General features: G+C 56.7%; 1 protein-coding gene across 1 annotated transcript; it reads left to right on the top strand.

Annotated features, from left to right (window-relative positions):
* Positions 1-222: 222 nt before the first annotated feature.
* ADPRHL1 (ADP-ribosylhydrolase like 1) lies at positions 223-17,611 on the top strand. The gene is made up of 7 exons (XM_045869754.3): positions 223-643; positions 5,078-5,242; positions 11,497-11,622; positions 13,176-13,316; positions 14,540-14,667; positions 15,882-16,014; positions 16,706-17,611. Exons 1-7 carry the CDS (start codon positions 430-432, stop codon positions 16,861-16,863), a joined length of 1,065 nt encoding a protein of 354 aa, XP_045725710.1. The 5' UTR covers positions 223-429; the 3' UTR covers positions 16,864-17,611.
* The last annotated feature ends 636 nt before the right edge of the window (positions 17,612-18,247 follow it).

Genomic DNA, 18,247 nt, shown 5'->3' on the forward strand with positions numbered 1-18,247 from the left:
CAGCCGGTCGGACGGAGCCCGGGCCTGCCTGCGGCTCGGCCGTGTGGACTCCACCCTGAAGCTTCAGGAATGTGCGCGCGTCTTCAGAACGCTGGCAAGGGCTCAGTGCTTAGAGGTCGCGCCTCTGCGGGGAGGCGGCCGCAGCTGTTGGGGACGCTGACTAAGCCCCCGGCTCGTCGGCTCCGAGCTGGTGCCTGAGCTGACGCGGGAGGGAGGGACGCCGTCCACGTGGCTCCTCAGCCGGCGCGGGAGCAAAGGGGGCCAGGGAGGTTCTCATTGGTGCTGCCTGCCGGCGGAGACAGACGAGGCGTGCCGGGCGTGCCGGCCGTTCCGGAGCTCCTGAGAGCGGCACGATGAGCACGGCAGAGGTCGGTGGGACGCACTGAAGGCCGCTGCTGCGAAGCCAAGGGCCAGAGGAACGGCCTCGCCATGGAGAAGTTCAAGGCTGCCATGCTGCTGGGGGCCGTGGGGGACGCGCTTGGGCACAGAAACGCCCACAAGGACAGCAGTGCCTTGGGCAGGAAGGTCCAGGAGGGGCCGCAGACAAGCGGGGGCCTGGACCACCTGCTCCTCTCCCCAGAGACGTGGCCCGTGAGCGACAACACCATCATGCACCTGACGACGGCCGGGGCCCTGACCACAGGTGAGCCCCCCCCCCCCCGCCGGCCCCCCCCCGCCCCCCGCACCAGCGCCCCTTCGCGCGGCCCCTACGGGTCGTGTCACTGCCTGTCTGCCGTCAGCCTCCGAAATCGTGACTCTTGGTTCCTGTCTGTAAACGTGTCTCCAGAGTGAATCTGTTTGGGGAGAGCGTTCCACCTTTCACGGCAGACAGTAAGCCCTCCGATTTTTTTTTTCAAAAGAATAGGAAATAATAAGCCCGTTTGAAATTTGGACCCATTAAGATAATATTGTTTGGGGATTACTTCTAAATCCCAATGAATTTGAGTCAAAACGCCATCTCCCAAAATAGGATTCAGATATCTGCTTAAACAGAGCGCGTCCTGGGGAGATGCGGTGAATCTGGGGGGACGGGGGCGGGGAGGGAGCAGGTGGACGGCAGGACCGTGTGTTTGCACGACTTACAGATAAGCGCGGCTTTCCCACAAGGTTCAGGCTACCAGCCTGTGCGTGCTATCAGTGGGCAGCTGCAAAGTGAACGCCTGGGGTGATCATGAGGCAATGAGGCCCGGCCTCGGGCCCGCGCCGTGAGCTCACTCAGCTTAGCTCTGTGCTCATCCTGCAGGAATGCTGGCCGCGCCGCGGCCGTTCCAAAATAACCCGGGCGAGGGCTGGGGCACACAGATAAGATAGCGTCATGGTGCATTGAGTGGTGGGGCGCCTCTCTGAGTCTACACAACCGTGACATCCGAGTATTTCCAGTTTCTCGTGTTCTCAGGCTAACCGAAGCAGGGACGCCCGCCCGCCGGCCCCAAGACCCTGCCGGCGTGCGTGTCTCCCAGAGCAGAGCCCTGCGTGTTGGGCTGCACGCAGCTGGTCCTTGCTTCCTCCACGGTGTCTGTGGCCGGGCACGTGTGCTCGGTCCCCCATGTCCTGCGCTCGTCTCTTTGGTGAGGGCAGAGTCCACGGCGTGTCTGCAGTCGCCAGCCGACCAGGACCTGCTCTCTGAGATTAGATTAAGCCCTCCTGACAGAAATAGAACAGAATCTGCCCCAATGTGAAATGTGGGAGGACAGGGGTGTTTGGGGCCTTGTTTCCAAGCAGACACGTGCCCCCTGCCTCTGGCCGTGGGCGGGGGGGGCCGCTGTGCCCTCAGCACCGTCTGGCCCGCCAGCCTTGAGGGGACGCTGGTGAAGACCGCCCCTGACTATGAGCCTCCAGGAGCTCAGCAGGCATATTTTTTTCCAAGTCACTAAAAATCTAAGTTGAAATTTTATTTAAATGTAGTTGTCAAACAGCTGGATCTTTTTTCAATAAATAGCAAATTGTTGGGGCAGCTGGGTGGTTCAGTCGTTAAGCGTCTGCCTTCGGCTCAGGTCATGATCCCAGGGTCCTGGGATGGAGCCCCGCATCGGGCTCGCTGCTCGGCGGGAGGCCTGCTTCTCCCTCTCCCGCTCCCCCTGCTTGTGTTCCCTCTCTCGCTGTGTCTCTCTGTCAAATAAGTAAAATTTTTATTAAAAAGTAGCAAATTGTAGCCTATAAAGGGGCCTCTGAGCCCCATTTGCGGGGACCACCAGCCCTGGTTGCTCTGACCCTGCCTGTGTCCTCGTCTGACCCTCACATCACCCTGAGGGTTGACATCGTTATTACAGCCCGTCCAGACACAGGCACGCACAGAGAGGGGTCGGGTAGCTGGCACGATGCCCCACAGCCACGGCATGAGCAGGGACAGGACAAGATAACTCGCTTCCAACACACCAGCTCCTCAGCGCCGTCCCAACCGCCTGCCGTCAGTGGCCGCACAGGGACCTCGAGGATCCTGACGGACGGTGGTTCTTCACCACTTTTCCCAAAGACCCGCAGACTTCCATCAAGTGGGTTGGTATTTTTAAGTGCGGCCCCCTGTTCCGTGCTGTGAGGGCGTGGGGTCCTGCCGTTGTGAGGGAGATGCCGGGTCGTGGACAGCCCGCGTGACCTCCTACTTTGGGCCGTGTCTCTGGCACATGCAGAATTGGATGAGATCAGATCCTGGCCCCGGAAGTGGTGTCCTGTACCCCATAGGCCAGTGGGCAATCCAGTCTCCACAGGGTGCCCCGCGTGCCCACTGCACACACCACAGGCTGGTGTGTGTGTGGCCCTGTGCCCGTCACCCAAGGATGGGGAGGCCCTGGGGCCTGGCGCTCCCTGGCCCTAAAACTCGTGAGCTTGCTTTCCCTCCTGCCCTTCGGGATGTTGATGCCTTCGTCACAGGGTTAAGTGAGATTAAGTGGGGCAGTGCGTGCACGCAATCAATTATTTTTTTTTTTATTTTTAAGATTTTATTTATTTGCGAGAGAGAATTAGAGACAGCATGAGAGGGAGGAGGGTCAGAGGGAGAAGCAGACTCCCTGCTGAGCAGGGATCCCGATGTGGGACTTGATCCCGGGACTCCAGGATCATGACCCGAGCCGATGGCAGTCGCCCAACCAACTGAGCCACCCAGGCGCCCCACACGCAATCAATTATTAAGGGAAGATGGCTCATGGCAATGTAGTTAATGCCTGTCTTTCTAAGTGTCCTGGTCTGAGGGTCAGCAGCTCCATCTGCCGTGGCCACACAGGAGGAGTGGGGGCGTGAGCCCACTGGGGACCACGGCAGGTGCCATGGGCATGTCCTACCTGCAGAGGAACGTGGGCCTGGCCCACATGTGAGCAGACCAAGCCTGTCCAGACTCACCCTCTCTCTTCCTCCATCACTGGCTCCCTGATGGTAACAGCATTTTGAAAAGTTGACATTTTTACTACAAAGCAAGTTGATAAGGGTAGTGTGCCTTTTCTTTATGGTGACATTGGTTGGGAGACATGTCTCTGAGGAGATTGGGTGGGAAGGCGGAGAAGAATGGGCTGGAAAGCCATGTCACAAAGTGGAGAAACTCTGACAAGGGGTCCGCGACATTGCAGCTTTGGAAAATCCACTTCTAGTTTGAATTTTAACCTGAAACAAACAGAAGACTGTTGCCATTTTGTTTTTAAGGAGGTTTTTTTTTTTTTTCTTTGAGAAGGATGTGATTCCAGAACAAAATGAATTATTAGAGGGACTCTGGAAAGGCCAGGCTTGCTAACCCGGATCGAGCTAAGACAGACGCTTGTAAGGGAGGTGCTGGTTCCCCAGGGTCAGGACGACCCCCGCGGCTGCGAGCCCCGCCAAGCCCACTCCTCCCGCCCCTGGGTGGGCCACACACTCTCCATCCCCACTCAGACCCGGGCCACGCATGGTGCGTCCCACAGGATGCCCGCCATGTGGAGCTGGGGACAGAAGGACTGAGGACCGAGTCCTGCTTCCAGAGCTTCAGGGCCCGAGGGCCCACCGGCCCTGATGGTGGCAGGAACTGCGGCTCCAGTCCCAAGCAGGGAGAGACTTGGCGAGTGCACCTGTCTCCCTCACCCCGACGTGGGAGTCCAGCCCTGGGGTGGCCGAGAGGGGGCTCCCTCCTTCCGTCCTCCCCTCTCACACACCCCCCAAAAGTTGGGGTATGCGCCCCACACAAAAGAGGGCAGTCCCGGCTCCTGAGGCCAGCCCAAAGGCCTGAAATGCAGTTTGGGTACAGAATGAGTTTGCTGGTGGCTATGAAAGTCACATTGGCGCCCTCCACCTGCCCAGCTGGCCCAGCACAGTGGCCCCTCCACCACCTGGCCCTACTCTCTGATGGAACAAGGCAAATGGGACCCCACATTTGGACTTTGTGGCCTCCATCCACCACACTGCACATTTACTTGATGACAGCAATGCTCAGGCCTTGCACCCGAACTCCGTTTACCATCATCTCTGGCCTCGGGCAAGTGGCATAACCCACTGAGCCTTACCTGTAACCCCAACACGACAAGACTGGCGGTGTTGGGGGGGGCGCCTGCAACCATCTAGGGGCAGTGCCCCCCAGACAGCAGGTGGACAGTGCCTTAGCTCCTCTGCCCTCCACGTCCCTGAGCCTCGAGGGACTTGAGACCACGCTTGTCCCCAGGATCAGATCCTGGCCCCGGAAGTGGTGTCCTGCACTGGGTGCGGTTTGGGACAAACTGGGTCTGCAATGGCTGCTTCACAGGAGGGAGAAGGCAGATGGAAGTGCAGGGGTTCAGCTCCCTGTGTGGAGACACGGGCTTGTGAAACCCCAAGGAAGAGGCAGATCTCAGGCCGGTTTGTCCTCATGTGGATAGAACTGTTGGCAGGAGATGAGGACTGTGGGTTTTGTCTAGATTCTCCTGTGTAACCAGAATGAAAAGCACAATCACAAACTGTAATATCTGAATTCTAAGTACAATCTAGAGTGAACTGTGTGCATGCTGCACGTCTCTAGGGAGCCAGGACTTTGGGAGGTAGGTCGCCAGAAGCTTTCTCCTCTTCTACCCACGTGGGGACACGGAGCTTCCTGCCACCCCGGGGGCTTCCTGCTCGGTCTGACCCCGTCCTCCTCTTTCCTCCCCAGACTACTGGTGCCTGGACGACCTGTACCGGGAGATGGTGAGACGCTACGTGGAAGTCCTTGAGAAGCTTCCGGAACATTGGGCAGACCCAGCTACCCTGGAAGGCTGCTCGCAGCTGAAGCCGGATAACTACCTCCTCGCCTGGCACACACCTTTCAACGAGAAGGGTCAGGGAATGCTTTCTTGCCCCCGCAAAGTGCGTGCTGGACAGCCGCCTGGACACTAACCTGTGTGTCGTCCACTAACCAGCAGCACTGCAGGTTTGCGCAGCAGAGAGGGACGGGCTGGGGCCCCTTTGGGCCGCAGCGTGCCGCCCAGCTGTCTGCTCGACACCAACCCTGGGTTCATCTTAAGGAATACTTTGGACTGCTTTCCCTTTAAGTTTGTATTTTGCCAAAAAGTCAGGAAAACATATACTAGCAACATAAAGGTTTGTCTCTAGGATGTGTTTAGAGGTGACATACGCAGTCAAAGTCTCTGCCTCCGTAGCACCTGCTCCTGGGTCCTAGACCTACCCCTCTAGGTTTATAGAGGATGAACTTGCCCCTTGGGGTTTCTACTGAGGATGGACCCCCCCTTGGGGTTTATACTGAGGATGGACCCCCTTGGGGTTTATACTGAGGATGGACCCCTGTCTGGGTTTATACTGAGGATGGACCCCCCCTTGGGGTTTATACTGAGGATGGACCCCCTTGGGGTTTATACTGAGGATGGACCCCTGTCTGGGTTTATAATGAGGATGGACCTCCCCTTGGAGTTTATACTGAGGAGGAAACCCCCTTGGGGTTTATACTGAGGATGGACCCCTGTCTGGGTTTATACTGAGGATGGACCTCCCTTTGGGGTTTATACTGAGGAGGAAACCCCCTTGGGGTTTATACTGAGGATGGACCCCTGTCTGGGTTTACACTGAGGATGGACCCCCCCTTGGGGTTTATACTGAGGATGGACCTCCCCTTGGGGTTTATACTGAGGAGGAAACCCCCTTGGGGTTTATACTGAGGATGGACCCCTGTCTGGGTTTATACTGAGGATGGACCTCCCTTTGGGGTTTATACTGAGGAGGAAACCCCCTTGGGGTTTATCCTGAGGATGGACCCCTGTCTGGGTTTATACTGAGGATGAACCCCCCCTTGGGGTTTCTACTGAGGATGGAACCCTGTCTGGGTTTCTACTGAGGATGGACCCCCCTTGGGGTTTCTACTGAGGATGGACCCCCCTTTGGGGTTTATACTGAGGATGGACCCCCCTTGGGGTTTATACTGAGGATGGACCCCCCTTGGGGTTTATACTGAGGTTGGACCCCTGTCTGGGTTTATACTGAGGATGGCATCCAATCATGTTACTTGGCATGAAAGAAGCAGGAAAATATAATCTATATTGAGGAGAAAACTCAATCGAAACCAATTAAACCTGATGCAGAGGTTAGAGTTATCAAACAGGTATAAAATAGTATGTATTCCATAGGTTGAAAAGTTAAGTAAGGACATGGATGTATAAAAAGAACCTAAATCACATTTCCAGAAAAAACACTACAATGTCTGACTTTCTAAATGCATTGGCTGAGATTAACAGCAGATTAGGCATTTCAGAAGAAAAACCTGGTGAGTCTGAAGGCACGGCAATAGAAACAACCCAGAAGGGGGCACAAAGGAAAAAGAGTCCAAAAGTATGAGAAGAGCACCAGTGAGCCATAGGCAACTTACAGCAACCTCACGTGCCTGTGACAGGGCTCCACACAGAGCGGAGGGCAACAAAATGATTTGAAGAAATGGTGGCCAAAATCTCAGAAGACACGAACAGACATTTCTGCAAAGAAGACATCCAGACGGCCAACAGACACACAAAAAAGTGCTCAACATCGCTCGGCATCAGGGAAATCCAAATCAAAACCTCAATGAGATACCACCTCACACCAGTCAGAATGGCTAAAACTAACAAGTCAGGAAATGACAGATGTTGGCGGGGATGCGGAGAAAGGGAACCCTCCTACACTGTTGGTGGGAATGCAAGCTGGTGCAGCCACTCTGGAAAACTGTATGGAGGTTCCTCAAAAAGTTGAAAATAGAGCTACCATACGATCCAGCAATTGCACTACTGGGTATTTACCCCAAAGATACAGATGTAGTGATCCGAGAGGTTACGTGCACCCCGATGTTTATAGCAGCAATGTCCACAATAGCCAAACTGTGGAAAGAGCCAAGATGTCCATCGACAGATGAATGGATAAAGAAGATGTGGTGTATATATACAATGGAATACTATGCAGCCATCAAAAGGAATGAAATCTTGCCATTTGCAACGATGTGGATGGAACTGGAGGGTATTATGCTAAGGGAAATAAATCAGGGAAAGAAAATTATCATATGATCTCACTGATATGTGGAATTTAAGAAAAAAAAAAGATGAACAAAGGGAAAGGGAAGAAAAAATAAAATAAGATGAAATCAGAGAGGGAGACAAACCATAAGAGACTCTTAACTCTAAGAAACAGACTGAGGGTTGCTGGAGGGGAGGGGGGTGAGGGGAGGGGGTAACTGGGGATGAGCATGAGGGACGGCACATGATGCAATGAGCACTGGGTGTTCTATGCAACAGATGAATCCCTGAACTCTACCTCTGAAACCAATAATACACTATATGTTAGCTAACTTGAATTTTAATAAAACCCCCCAAAAAGGGAAAAAAAAAGAAATAGTGGCCAAAATCTCTCCAAATTTGATGAAAACTGTAAACCCACAGATTGAAGAAACTCAGTAACTTCCAAGCACAGAAACATGGGGAACACTACACTATGGCACATGGCATTCAAATTTCTCCAAACTAATAATAAGGAGAAAACCGCGCTGTGTGCTGACAGCCCAGGGAGGAGGGTGTGGGTCTCTTGTGAGAAGCAGGTCATGTGGGCACCAAACACTCACCTGGAGTTCTCCCAGAACAGAGTCCTACAGAAGCAATGGCCACATAGCCCTTTCCAGGCAAACAGAAGCTAAAGGGCTTCATCACCAGCAGTCACACTGTGAGGAAGGTTAAGGGACGGCCGTCATTCGGGCAGAAGGAACCGAGCACAGAATGGAATCCACAGGAGAAGAACTTCGATGGAAATCGTAATCACATGGCTAAATAGGGAAGAATTTGTAACTTACTACTGAAATCTCTTCAAAGGATCTTCGACTTCAAAACTGGTCGTGTACCGCGGGTTTATAAAGTGCTCGTGAGCAGGTGTCGGACGCAGCGTGGCGGAGGCCGGCTGGGGAGGGTGGAGGTGAGCGGCCCCACGGTGCTTGTCCGAGGCGTGAGGGGGCTGTGGTAAGTTACAGGCGGGGTACTCAGCCCCACAGCAACTATTAACATCACAAGACAGTTGTAACTAATAAGCAAACGAAAGAGAAAGTGGAATCTTTTAGAAGTATTTGCCAGGGAAGCCGCCGCAAGTGACCCGAGTCCCAGCCTGGAACGCTCCCGTCTGGGGAGACCAGGTGCAAGGTTGTCCCTTGGCCTTGGACTCTTCCACCTCATCAGGGGAACACTTCCGCTATTCCAGGTATGCATGACCTTCCCTGAACTGCTGAGCGTCACACAGCCCTAACCAACGCCGCAGGAGTGGCTGCCCCGCAGGGAGAGAACGGGCCTCTGCTGCGGCACGAGCCCCACCTCGGCTTCAGGACGCGCCGCCACGGGAGAGCAGAGCATGCTACCAATGCAGGTTTTCCTGCGTGTCTTCTCTTTCCAGGGAGGGAAGCGTCAACCCTGCGTCCCTGTGTTGCGTCCTCCTCTCGCAGAGACCAGAGACCAGAGAAGAGGGCCGAGGCCTGAGGGCTCCTCCTTGTGGTGGCGGGCGTTGCCCCCACATGGTGGGCATCTCATCTCACTGCTCAGGAATATTCGACCCAAAATAGGCAGACAAGAGAGAAAAGGAAGCAAAAACAGGACGACAGACTTGACCCTGATCACATCAGTGATCACATCTAATGTAAATGGTCTAATGACTCCAAATAAATGGCAGGGGCTCAGGTGGGAGGAAGAAGCAAGTCCCAGCTCTAGGCTGCTCATGGGAAATGCACTTTACATATGAAGGCACAGGTAGGTTAGTCGGAGGAAGGGTTCACCATGCGAACACCAGTTGGAGGAAAGCTTGCTCTGTTAATATCACAAAAAGCAAGTTTTGGAGCAAAGACCACTGCCGGGGAAAAGAAGGCAATTTCTTTCTTTTTTTTTTTTTTTAAGATTTTTATTTATTTTTTGACAGAGAGAGACAGCGAGAGAGGGAACACAAGCAGGGGGAGTGGGGGAGGGAGAGGCAGGCTCCCCGCCGAGCAGGGAGCCCGACGTGGGGCTCGATCCCCGGACCCCGGGATCACGACCCGAGCCGAAGGCAGACGCTAAACAGCTGAGCCACCCAGGCGCCCCAAGAAGGCAATTTCATCATGACAACACACCTGTTCACCAGGAAGACACAGCCAACCCAAGCATTCGTGTACTAACAACCAAGCTGTACAATGTAGGAGGCTGAAGCCGATAGAACTGCAAGAGAAATAGACAAACCCATGATTGTGGGCAGAGAATCAATATTAAGGCCTCAATATTCACATTGAGAGACTGGAGAATAAAGGGCAAATTAAACCCTTCAGATCCAAGTGGAAATCAGTGCCACAAAACAACAACAACAACAACAAAAAGACAGAGAAAATTGACAAAATCAAATGCTGGTTCTTTAAGAAGATGAAGAAGTTGACGAACCTAGAGCCAGACCAGTCAGGACAAAAGGGGACCCAAAGTGCCAGCGTCCAGCGGAGAGGCGATCTCCGCTAGAAGATCATTTGACAGGAAATAAGGGAATATTATTAAAAATTCGTTCCAATAAATTTAACAACTTAGATGAAATGGACAAGTTCCTCGAAGGACACAAACTGCCAAAGGTTACTCGAGAGGAAGTAGATCATCTAAATAGCACTATATCTGAGAGAAACTACAAAGAAAACCCCAGGCTCAGACGGCCTCACTGGAAAATTCTACCAAACAGCTACAGAAGAAAGAGAACCAGTTGCACACAACTCTCCCAGGGAACTGAAGGGGACACATGCTCCCCAAATTCATCCTGCTCTCCAGAAGACGGTTGAAAGAATAAAACAGCAAATCACAGATTGGGAGAAAATACTTGCAAAGCACACATCTGATAAATACTCAGAACTCTTAAAACTTAATAAGAAAACAAACAACCCAAAACAGAAACGAGAGAAATATTAAGGGAGCAATTCCCCCAGGAAGAGACAGGAGTGGCCAACAAGCACATGAAAATATGCTCAGCACGATTATTCTTAGGAAACGAGACACCACCACGTATGCTGTTGTGGAAAGACTGACCGTGAAGAGCATCAGGGGCGAAGAGGAGCTGCCGGTGGGACATAGAACACAACAACCACTTTTGGAAGCCTGTTTGGCAGCTCCTCCTCTCATCCGTCGGGTGAGCTAAACGGTCCAGTCCGAGGAGTCTGCCCGCGAGAAAAGAAAGCGTGTGTCCGTACAAAGATTTGGTTAGGAGTGTTCACAGGTCGTCCACCAATGGAAACAGCCTAGGCATCAGCAGGTGTTGGCAGGTATTAGCAGGTGGGAGGGCAGGTGTCAGCAGGTGGGAGGCCACGTGTCAGCAGGTGGGAGGCCAGGTGTCAGCAGGTGGGAGGCCAGGTGTCAGCAGGTGTCAGCCGGTGGGAGGGCAGGTGTCAGCAGGTGGGAGGGCAGAGTGGCAGCCGCTCCGCACGCAGAGTCCACCCAGCTGGAGAAGGGGTCAGCTATGCCGCAGGACGGCTCGGATGTGTCCGAGTGGTCACCCTGGGTGAAAGATGCCAGGCAAAAGAAACCATCTTCTGCGTGATGCCACACACATGCAACTCTAGGAAATGCATACGGACCTGTGGCCCCGGGTCTGTGGTGGGTGGGAGGGCAGGAGGGCACGAGAAGATCTTTGGAGCGACTGGCGGCCAGGTCCACCATCTTTACCGGGGAGCTGGTGCCGCACATCGCCCCGCGTCACAGCGGGACCCTGTCACACCCGGGGCCCTGAAACCCGCGCATTTACAGCTCAGCTGAACTCCCTTCCCAGAGAGCAAATGTGTCCAGCTTAAAGCCTGCTGTCTGCAGCTCTGTGCACCACGTTTTCCCTGGAGAGCATGTTAAGAGCACTTGCCCAAGCCATCAGAAATTCTGGGTTCAATGCCGGAATAACGTTCCAACATACGGGAGCTCTGCAAGTTGCTTACTCTGTGCTCCTTGTCGGGCATTTGGGTCGTCTGCTTGTTTTCACTCACGTAAATGACACTGTGATAAGCATTCCATACGTGTTCGGGTTACATGTGAAAGTTCGGTTGCCGGAGGGGGTTATTGGAGCACTCGTCTGAAACTGGGCATTCTGTGTTCCGTGTAGGCTCGGGGTATGGAGCCGCCACCAAAGCCATGTGCATCGGCATGCGGTACTGGAAGCCCGAGCGCCTGGAGACACTCGTGGAAGTGAGCGTCGAGTGTGGCAGGATGACCCACAACCACCCCACAGGTGACGCTTCCTGTGTGGCGCCCGCGGAAGCCCTACCCACCGTGTGGTCCGTTTGCCTGTCGGCGGACTTGGCCTTCTCCGTCTTCAGGTCTGCTTACGCTCTGTTTTCGACCTAAAAGCAGGCCTGGCATGGAGCGTGGCGATGCTGGAGGGGAGAATCCCCAGCAGGTGCAGGGCCGTTTGCGCCAGGAAGAAAGAGCAGCCCCAGTTGTCTGAGGGAAGCTGGGCTTTGGGTTGACGTCCTGGGCATGCACATTTATGTCACAAGCGTTGGGCACCATCTGCTGCCAAGTGCTGCCCCCGGGTGGGGCCTGAGCCAGACCAACACTCACGGGCCTCGTGAGCGGCACCCCTTCACCACCCGTGCCTCTGTTTGCCCACCTGGATGGAGGCGCTGGGAGCTGGGTCTCCCTGAGCACGAGGAGAGAGTGGGTAGAACAACGGGCCTCTTGGCTGGTGCTTCGGCAGCTGCACCCCGGGGTTCCCCACCGCATGTCCAGCACACGGAGGGAAGGCAGGTGGGGCCCCAGCTGACCGTGAGTCATGACCTAGAAGGGCAGGCAGCGCCTAAGTTTAAGAAAGAAGGACTTGGAACTCCCACACCTGTAACCACCTTGAATCCTGGCAAGGCAAGTGGCGTGCCCTCCCCAGCCCCTGCAGGTCCACAGACTGCTCGCTGCTGCCCAGCCACTGTTCCTTCTTTCAAGGCCACTTTTTTTTTTTTTAAAGATTTTATTTATTTTTTCAACAGAGAGAGAGAGAGAGAGAGAGAGCACGAGCAGGGGAGAGGGAGAGGGAGAGGGAGAAGCAGGCTTCCCACTGAGCAGGGAGCCCGACGTCCACTGTTCCTTCTTTCAAGGCCACTTTTTTTTTTTAAGATTTTATTTATTTTTTCAACAGAGAGAGAGCACGAGCAGGGGGAGAGGGAGAGGGAGAAGCAGGCTTCCCACTGAGCAGGGAGCCTGACGTGGGGCTCGATCCCAGGACCCTGGGACCATGACCTGAGCCAAAGGCAGATGCTTAATGACTGAGCCACCCAGGCGCCCCTCATATAATTTGTTTCTAATGAAAGATTTGATGAAACACTGAGGGTTTGGTGGCATGCGGGCAACGCCAGGGAAGGCATGTCGGCTCCTGTCCAGTGTTCCAGATACGGCTGGCTGCAAGCGTCATGGTCGTGTTACCGTGTGCGCGTCCTAGATGCTGGATACCCAGAGGGGGCGGGGTGATGGCAGGTGGTCAGCATGGTAGTGGGTCTGAGAACGGGACCCTCACTCCCAGCCCATGGCAATGCCTCCCAGAGTGGCCAGCGAGCCACTGAGAGCATCTCTGGAGATGGCCATGCCCTTTCCTGCGTGGCTGTGGTCTCCGTGCGTCTTGGGCTGGCCTGGCGGCGCTCCTCTGTGCTGAGAACCATCTGTCCCCACGACGGCCCTTGCAAGGGGTCATGGCACCCCTTTGTGCAGGAAACAGAAGGCCAGCGTGCACAGGGCAACGGCCCAGGACGCGAGCCCAGATGCCATCGTTGTGTTGTTCTGCCCCCCGCCCTGCAGGCTTCCTCGGGTCCCTGTGCACGGCCCTGTTTGCATCATACGCTGCACAAGGGAAGCCTCTGGAGCAGTGGGGCAGGGACATGATGCGGACGATCCCGCTGGCTGAGGAATACTGTAAGAAGACCATCCGGCACCTGGCAGGTGAGCCCGGCCCCCCTTCCTGTCGCACTTGAACGGGTTGCTCTGATTCAGCCTCGGGGCAGATTTGGACACACAGGGCTCCCAGACGGTTCACCCCACACTGAAACCGAGGGCTGACCCCACCAAGGGGGCCGGGGCACCCCTGGCGGAGGACGACACCTGCCCAGGGGACCCCAGTAGCCAGGAGACCCGGCACAGTGTGAGCTGCTGCAATCCGACCCCAGGCCTCCTGCTGTCTGACGGCAGCTGGAGAGACGAGAGGGGTGCATGCTTAGGTTTGGTTTTCCAGATGGTCCTTAAGTAGCCCATTCCCCGGAGACGGGCGAGGGACACCCACACTGACGTCTGCACTGCTCCTGCACCTTATGGACGGCCTGACCCGAAGTCTGCTGCCACGAAGGCCAGACGGGCATCTGTGCCCACTGGTGACATTTACACCCAGGAATGTCCCCAGTTACCTCAAACCCGCCGTCAAATGACACACACCCTCCTTGGCCCCCAGTGGGGTATCCATCAGCTTGTCCAGCAGAGGTCCTAGGGGATTGCGGTGCGGCTGCGGTTGGGCGAGTGGTGGCCTGACGGACCAGACGCGAGAAGCAGGTGCAGGACTAGGAAGCCCACGGCTTCTCCTCGGGCGGCCAGCCCTCCACAGGGCTCTCTCCCTCTGGGAGGGATGGGAGCTGCGTGAGGATGTTCTCAAGCTGTCCAGGAGGGTTTCTGGCGTAAGTTGCCGCGCTGTGCACCGTGAGCCAGGAGTTTCCGTCGGGCTGGCGAGGAGCCTGCCACGTTCTGCCGGCCCAGCCGCCTGCCGGAGGGACGCCCAGCGGCTCGTGTGTCTACACCTGCGCTGGCGTAGCTGCCGCCACGAGCGTCCCCTTCACCCTGTGGTTTTGGACGGTCCTTTCAACCCCTCTGGGCTTGCGCGCCGGGCGGTCAGCCGGGAGTAAGGAAACGCCTCCTCCCAGGCTGCGTTGCATCAGGGAAGGGATACAGGCTCAGAATTTTCAAGGGGATGCTCTTGGAAGCACTGCAGTCCCGGCCTTGGGTTCGGAATAGAGTCAACAAGGTTTGGGGTCGCTTTGGGCCCCGTCTCCACCTTCCTCACTCTGGTTCCAAAGTAGCTGCAGACACAAGCATGACCGAGCCGCAGAGCGGTCGCCGGGTGGGGCTCAGCCCCCACCTCCCGCCCTGCGCGTGCAGCCCACCCCGTTCTTTATGTTTAGAATACCAGGAGCACTGGTTTTACTTTGAAGCCAAATGGCAGTTTTACTTGGAGGAGAGAAAGATCAGCGACGACACGGGAAGCAAAGCTGTCTTCCCTGACTGCTACGACTCCGAGGCGAGGGACAAGGTGAGTCTTGCCGGGTCCGAGGGCTGGGGACAGGACTTGTCGGGGTCCCACGGCCTGGGGTTCCCGCCGTGTTCCTGCCACGTCTAGCGCCCGGCCTGGGGCTCCCCCGGCAGCAACCAGGGACCCAGAGCAGCCGCGGGGGCGGGTGTGGAAACCTTCCTGGAGGAAGCATGTGTGAAGCAGACAAAACTTTATCTTTCCATTTTCTCTCATTTAAAGCATGGTACGTGCTAAAAAGTTTGGGGAAAATGCGCTTGTTAAAGATGTTCCATTCCACTTCATTTTTTCTAGGGGCTAGGACTTAAAGTCGTACATGACGAATAAGGTTGTGCAGGCCCTTGTCCTCATGCTGAGAAGACCCCTAACTGGCTGACACGGTCAGCATCGGGTTTGGTAGCACAAGGGAAAACCCTGAGTCACTGTGGCTTAGCCAAGATAGACACTTACTACCCGTATGTCCACGGATGCCAAAGCTGAGTTGCAAGTCCCTTGCGGTGAGGAGCTGAGGACATTCTGTGTGGGCCCTCTGTCTTCTGAGGGCACACTGTCCTCCAAGCTGGCCACTCCAGCTCCAGCCAGAGCATCTGCATTCCAGGTGTCCAGACGGTGCAAAGGGAGAGGGAGAGGGAGGGGAGGGGAGGGGAGGGGAGGGGAGGGGAGGGGAGGGGAGGGGAGGGGAGGGCCCACCCTTCCTCCTCGGGTACTCCCTACCGCCCCTCTAAGTGCCCCCCAGGGACCTCCCCTGGACGCAGGAAGGCCCTGGTGTGCGGTCCTGCAGATGGTGTTGCCCCAAACCAAGCTGACTCTGTCTCCAGGGCACCGGGGTGCGACTGGCCAGTCTGCACTCCGGCCCCTGCCCGCTCCTGGCTCTCTCCAGCCTTTCCACTCATGGTGCACCCCCAGGCTTCATTCAGCACCACCACCTGGCCCACCCTTGCCCGCTAGCCCCATGCTCCGCTCAGACACGGGTCGCGTGGCTCCGTCACCACAGACTTGGCGGCTACTCCAACACGTGGTCAGGTTTGTTTGTCTTTGGAATGCCTGCATCCGTAGGAGCACGAGAAGGGGATCTTTCCCGGGCACGGTCACCCCAGTGACCGTGCGGCACAGTGAGTAGGTGCCCAGTGGCACCCTGGACGAACCCAGGAAGCTCACACTCCAGCCAATATTGGCTTCACGTCTCGCATGACCCTGACCCCTGGCTCTTCCTGCAGGCTTACCGAAAATGGAGCTCGGAAGGCCGAGGGGGCCGGCGGGGCCACGATGCCCCCATGATCGCCTACGACGCTCTCCTAGGAGCAGGCGACAGCTGGGCGGAGCTCTGCCACCGGGCCATGTGTCACGGAGGTGAGACTGCCTTCTTTAATGGTCTTGGGTTCCAGGCGACCAGCACCCCCTTCTCACCCCAAAGCACCCTCCCGGGATGTCCAAGGGCCCGGCCTCCTGAGCCCCCGGAATGTTTGTCCTTCTCTGGGCGTGGTGCTACCTCGAGTGGCCGTTGGAGTCGGGGTCATGAGAAAAGGGCACCTGGGGGAACCGGGGTGTGCGTCCCTCTCCTTCAAGGCACCGGGCTAAGAGTGGGGATCCTGCTGGTACAGATTCTGTAGCCGGAGAGGGCTCTGTAGCCCTTTGCATCAGGCGGCTGCGGGTTCAAGCCCTCCAGGGGCGGCTGGGACGAGGGATTCCCCGCCTCCCGGTGCCCGCTCTCCCCTGTGGGTGTGAAATGAGGGGAGTCCTGGCAAACACCACCTCGAGCTGAGCATGGAGTCTCCATGGGCATCCGGGCCCCTCGGTCCCTGGTGCTGAGGTGGTGGAGACGCCAGCGCCCGCAGACATGAGCTCCCCGAGTGCCCGGCCCCCAGGACGGCCTGGGCATCTGCACACATGTGTGTCAGGGTGTGCAAGGAGGGAGGGTGGGAGAGGGACAGCAAGTCCCCTGGGTTGGGCCCTGGGCGGGGGCTGCCCCGAGGGTCTCTGAGACGGGCCACGCCCGACCGCCTCGACCCTGGGGCCCCTAAGGACGTGCGTTTCATTCCAGGCGAGAGCGGGGCCACGGGGACCATCGCGGGCTGCCTGTTCGGGCTGCTGCACGGCCTGGACGCGGTTCCCACGGGCCTGTACCAGGACCTGGAGCACAAGGAGGAGCTGGCGCGCCTGGGCGAGGCTCTGTACCACCTGTCCACGGAGGAGAAGTAAAGCCCTCCCGCCACCGCCCCTCCGTGGGGAGCCGCGTCCAGCTCTGGCGGCCCACGGCCCTCCTGTGTGTGCGCCACGCCTCACTGGCCATAATCACATTTTAACCCTCTCCTCCCCCGATGTCAGAACCCTACCTGCCGTAGGAAATGCACTGTCTGTCCTGCGAGGATGTTTGTCCTGCCCTCACGTGGCCCGGAGGCATCACTGGCCCCACGCCGGGTCTGTGGCCCCGAGCCTCCAAACACGGGAGCACAAACAGTCTCGGGGACGATCGTGTATTTCACTCCGCGCACGACTAACGCTACGCGCTCACTCACGCCAACAAAACTAACCACGCCCGCCGTGCGTGGACCGAGCGCGCGTCCCCGCCGCTCCTGGCCTCAGACGCCGGCAGCCCACAGCGCGCTACTTCCAGCCGGCGTTTTTAATCACACTAGATCTTAAAATCAGCCCCTTTGGAAAGAGTGCCTGAGAAAACTGGGAAATAAAGGGTCCTCGTGCGTCCCCGCTTCTCCTTCGGTGTGGTCTGCAGCCGTCTCGCGGGCCTGCCAGGCCCGCCCTCGGCCTCCACCACCTGCTCCACCAGCCTTGTGGCTGGGGACCCGCAGCTGCTCGCCGTGGCCGGGGCGCCCCTGTCTGCGAGTCTTGAGGAAGAGAACCCTCGCTCTTGCTAGAAATAACCTCGGACACGGTCTTTCTGAAGTAGCATCTGGTGTGAATAAAAGAGCAATTGGTGTTTCACGTTTAACACGGAGCTCTGGCGGCTTGGCAGGGGCCGCTCTCTTCGTGGAAGGTGGCCTCTGAGCGTGGCCGGTGGCCCCCAGAGCCCGCGGGGTCGCCCCCTCGCTTCTCAGGACGGGGGGCGGTAGATCCGGGGGCGGCTGGCAAGGAGAGTCCTGGAGTAACTGAACTAACCTTTGCTGCTGCTGGTGCTTTTCTGTGGGAAGAGGCAGAAAGCCGCGTGGGGGGCTCTGGGCTGGGCGGCCCAGGCTTGGGGGGCGGGGACGGTGCTCAGCACAGCCTTCAGGAGCAGAGGACCGTGAAGGTAAGCTGCCATGCTCACCGTGGCCGAGCCATGTCCCGCCGACCCTGGCGGCTGGAGGCAGGCCCCAGGGGAGGGGCCCGGTCGGGCGCAAGGACACTCCGTCTCCATCGTACCCGCAGTTTAGGAGAATCCGATCCATCCTTGAGTCAGGAAGTGGGTCTATTCACAGGTTGATGATAAAACATTTCAGCAAAAGTTCACAGGACTCCTGAAAGGAGTAGACTGCCTCCCATCTCACTGCAGAGAAATGCACGCGCTGAAGAAAACAAGACCATAAACGTGATGAGGTGAACAGCGCACCTGCTCAAATTTTAAAACATTTAATACTTGTGATTTCAT

This window comes from Mirounga angustirostris, unplaced genomic scaffold, assembly GCF_029215605.1.
Source record: "Mirounga angustirostris isolate CCGP_5_RB_7025 unplaced genomic scaffold, mMirAng1.0.hap1 SCAF_3, whole genome shotgun sequence".
Classification (NCBI taxonomy): domain Eukaryota; kingdom Metazoa; phylum Chordata; class Mammalia; order Carnivora; family Phocidae; genus Mirounga; species Mirounga angustirostris.

Excerpts from the sequence above, each read along its gene's own strand:
- ADPRHL1 (XM_045869754.3), top strand. The coding sequence starts at position 430 with ATGGAGAAGTTCAAGGCTGCCATGCTGCTGGGGGCCGTGGGGGACGCG. Across the intron at positions 5,243-11,496 it reads CACACCTTTCAACGAGAAGG|GCTCGGGGTATGGAGCCGCC; the intron begins GTCAGGGAATGC and ends TGTTCCGTGTAG. Across the intron at positions 13,317-14,539 it reads GACCATCCGGCACCTGGCAG|AATACCAGGAGCACTGGTTT; the intron begins GTGAGCCCGGCC and ends CTTTATGTTTAG.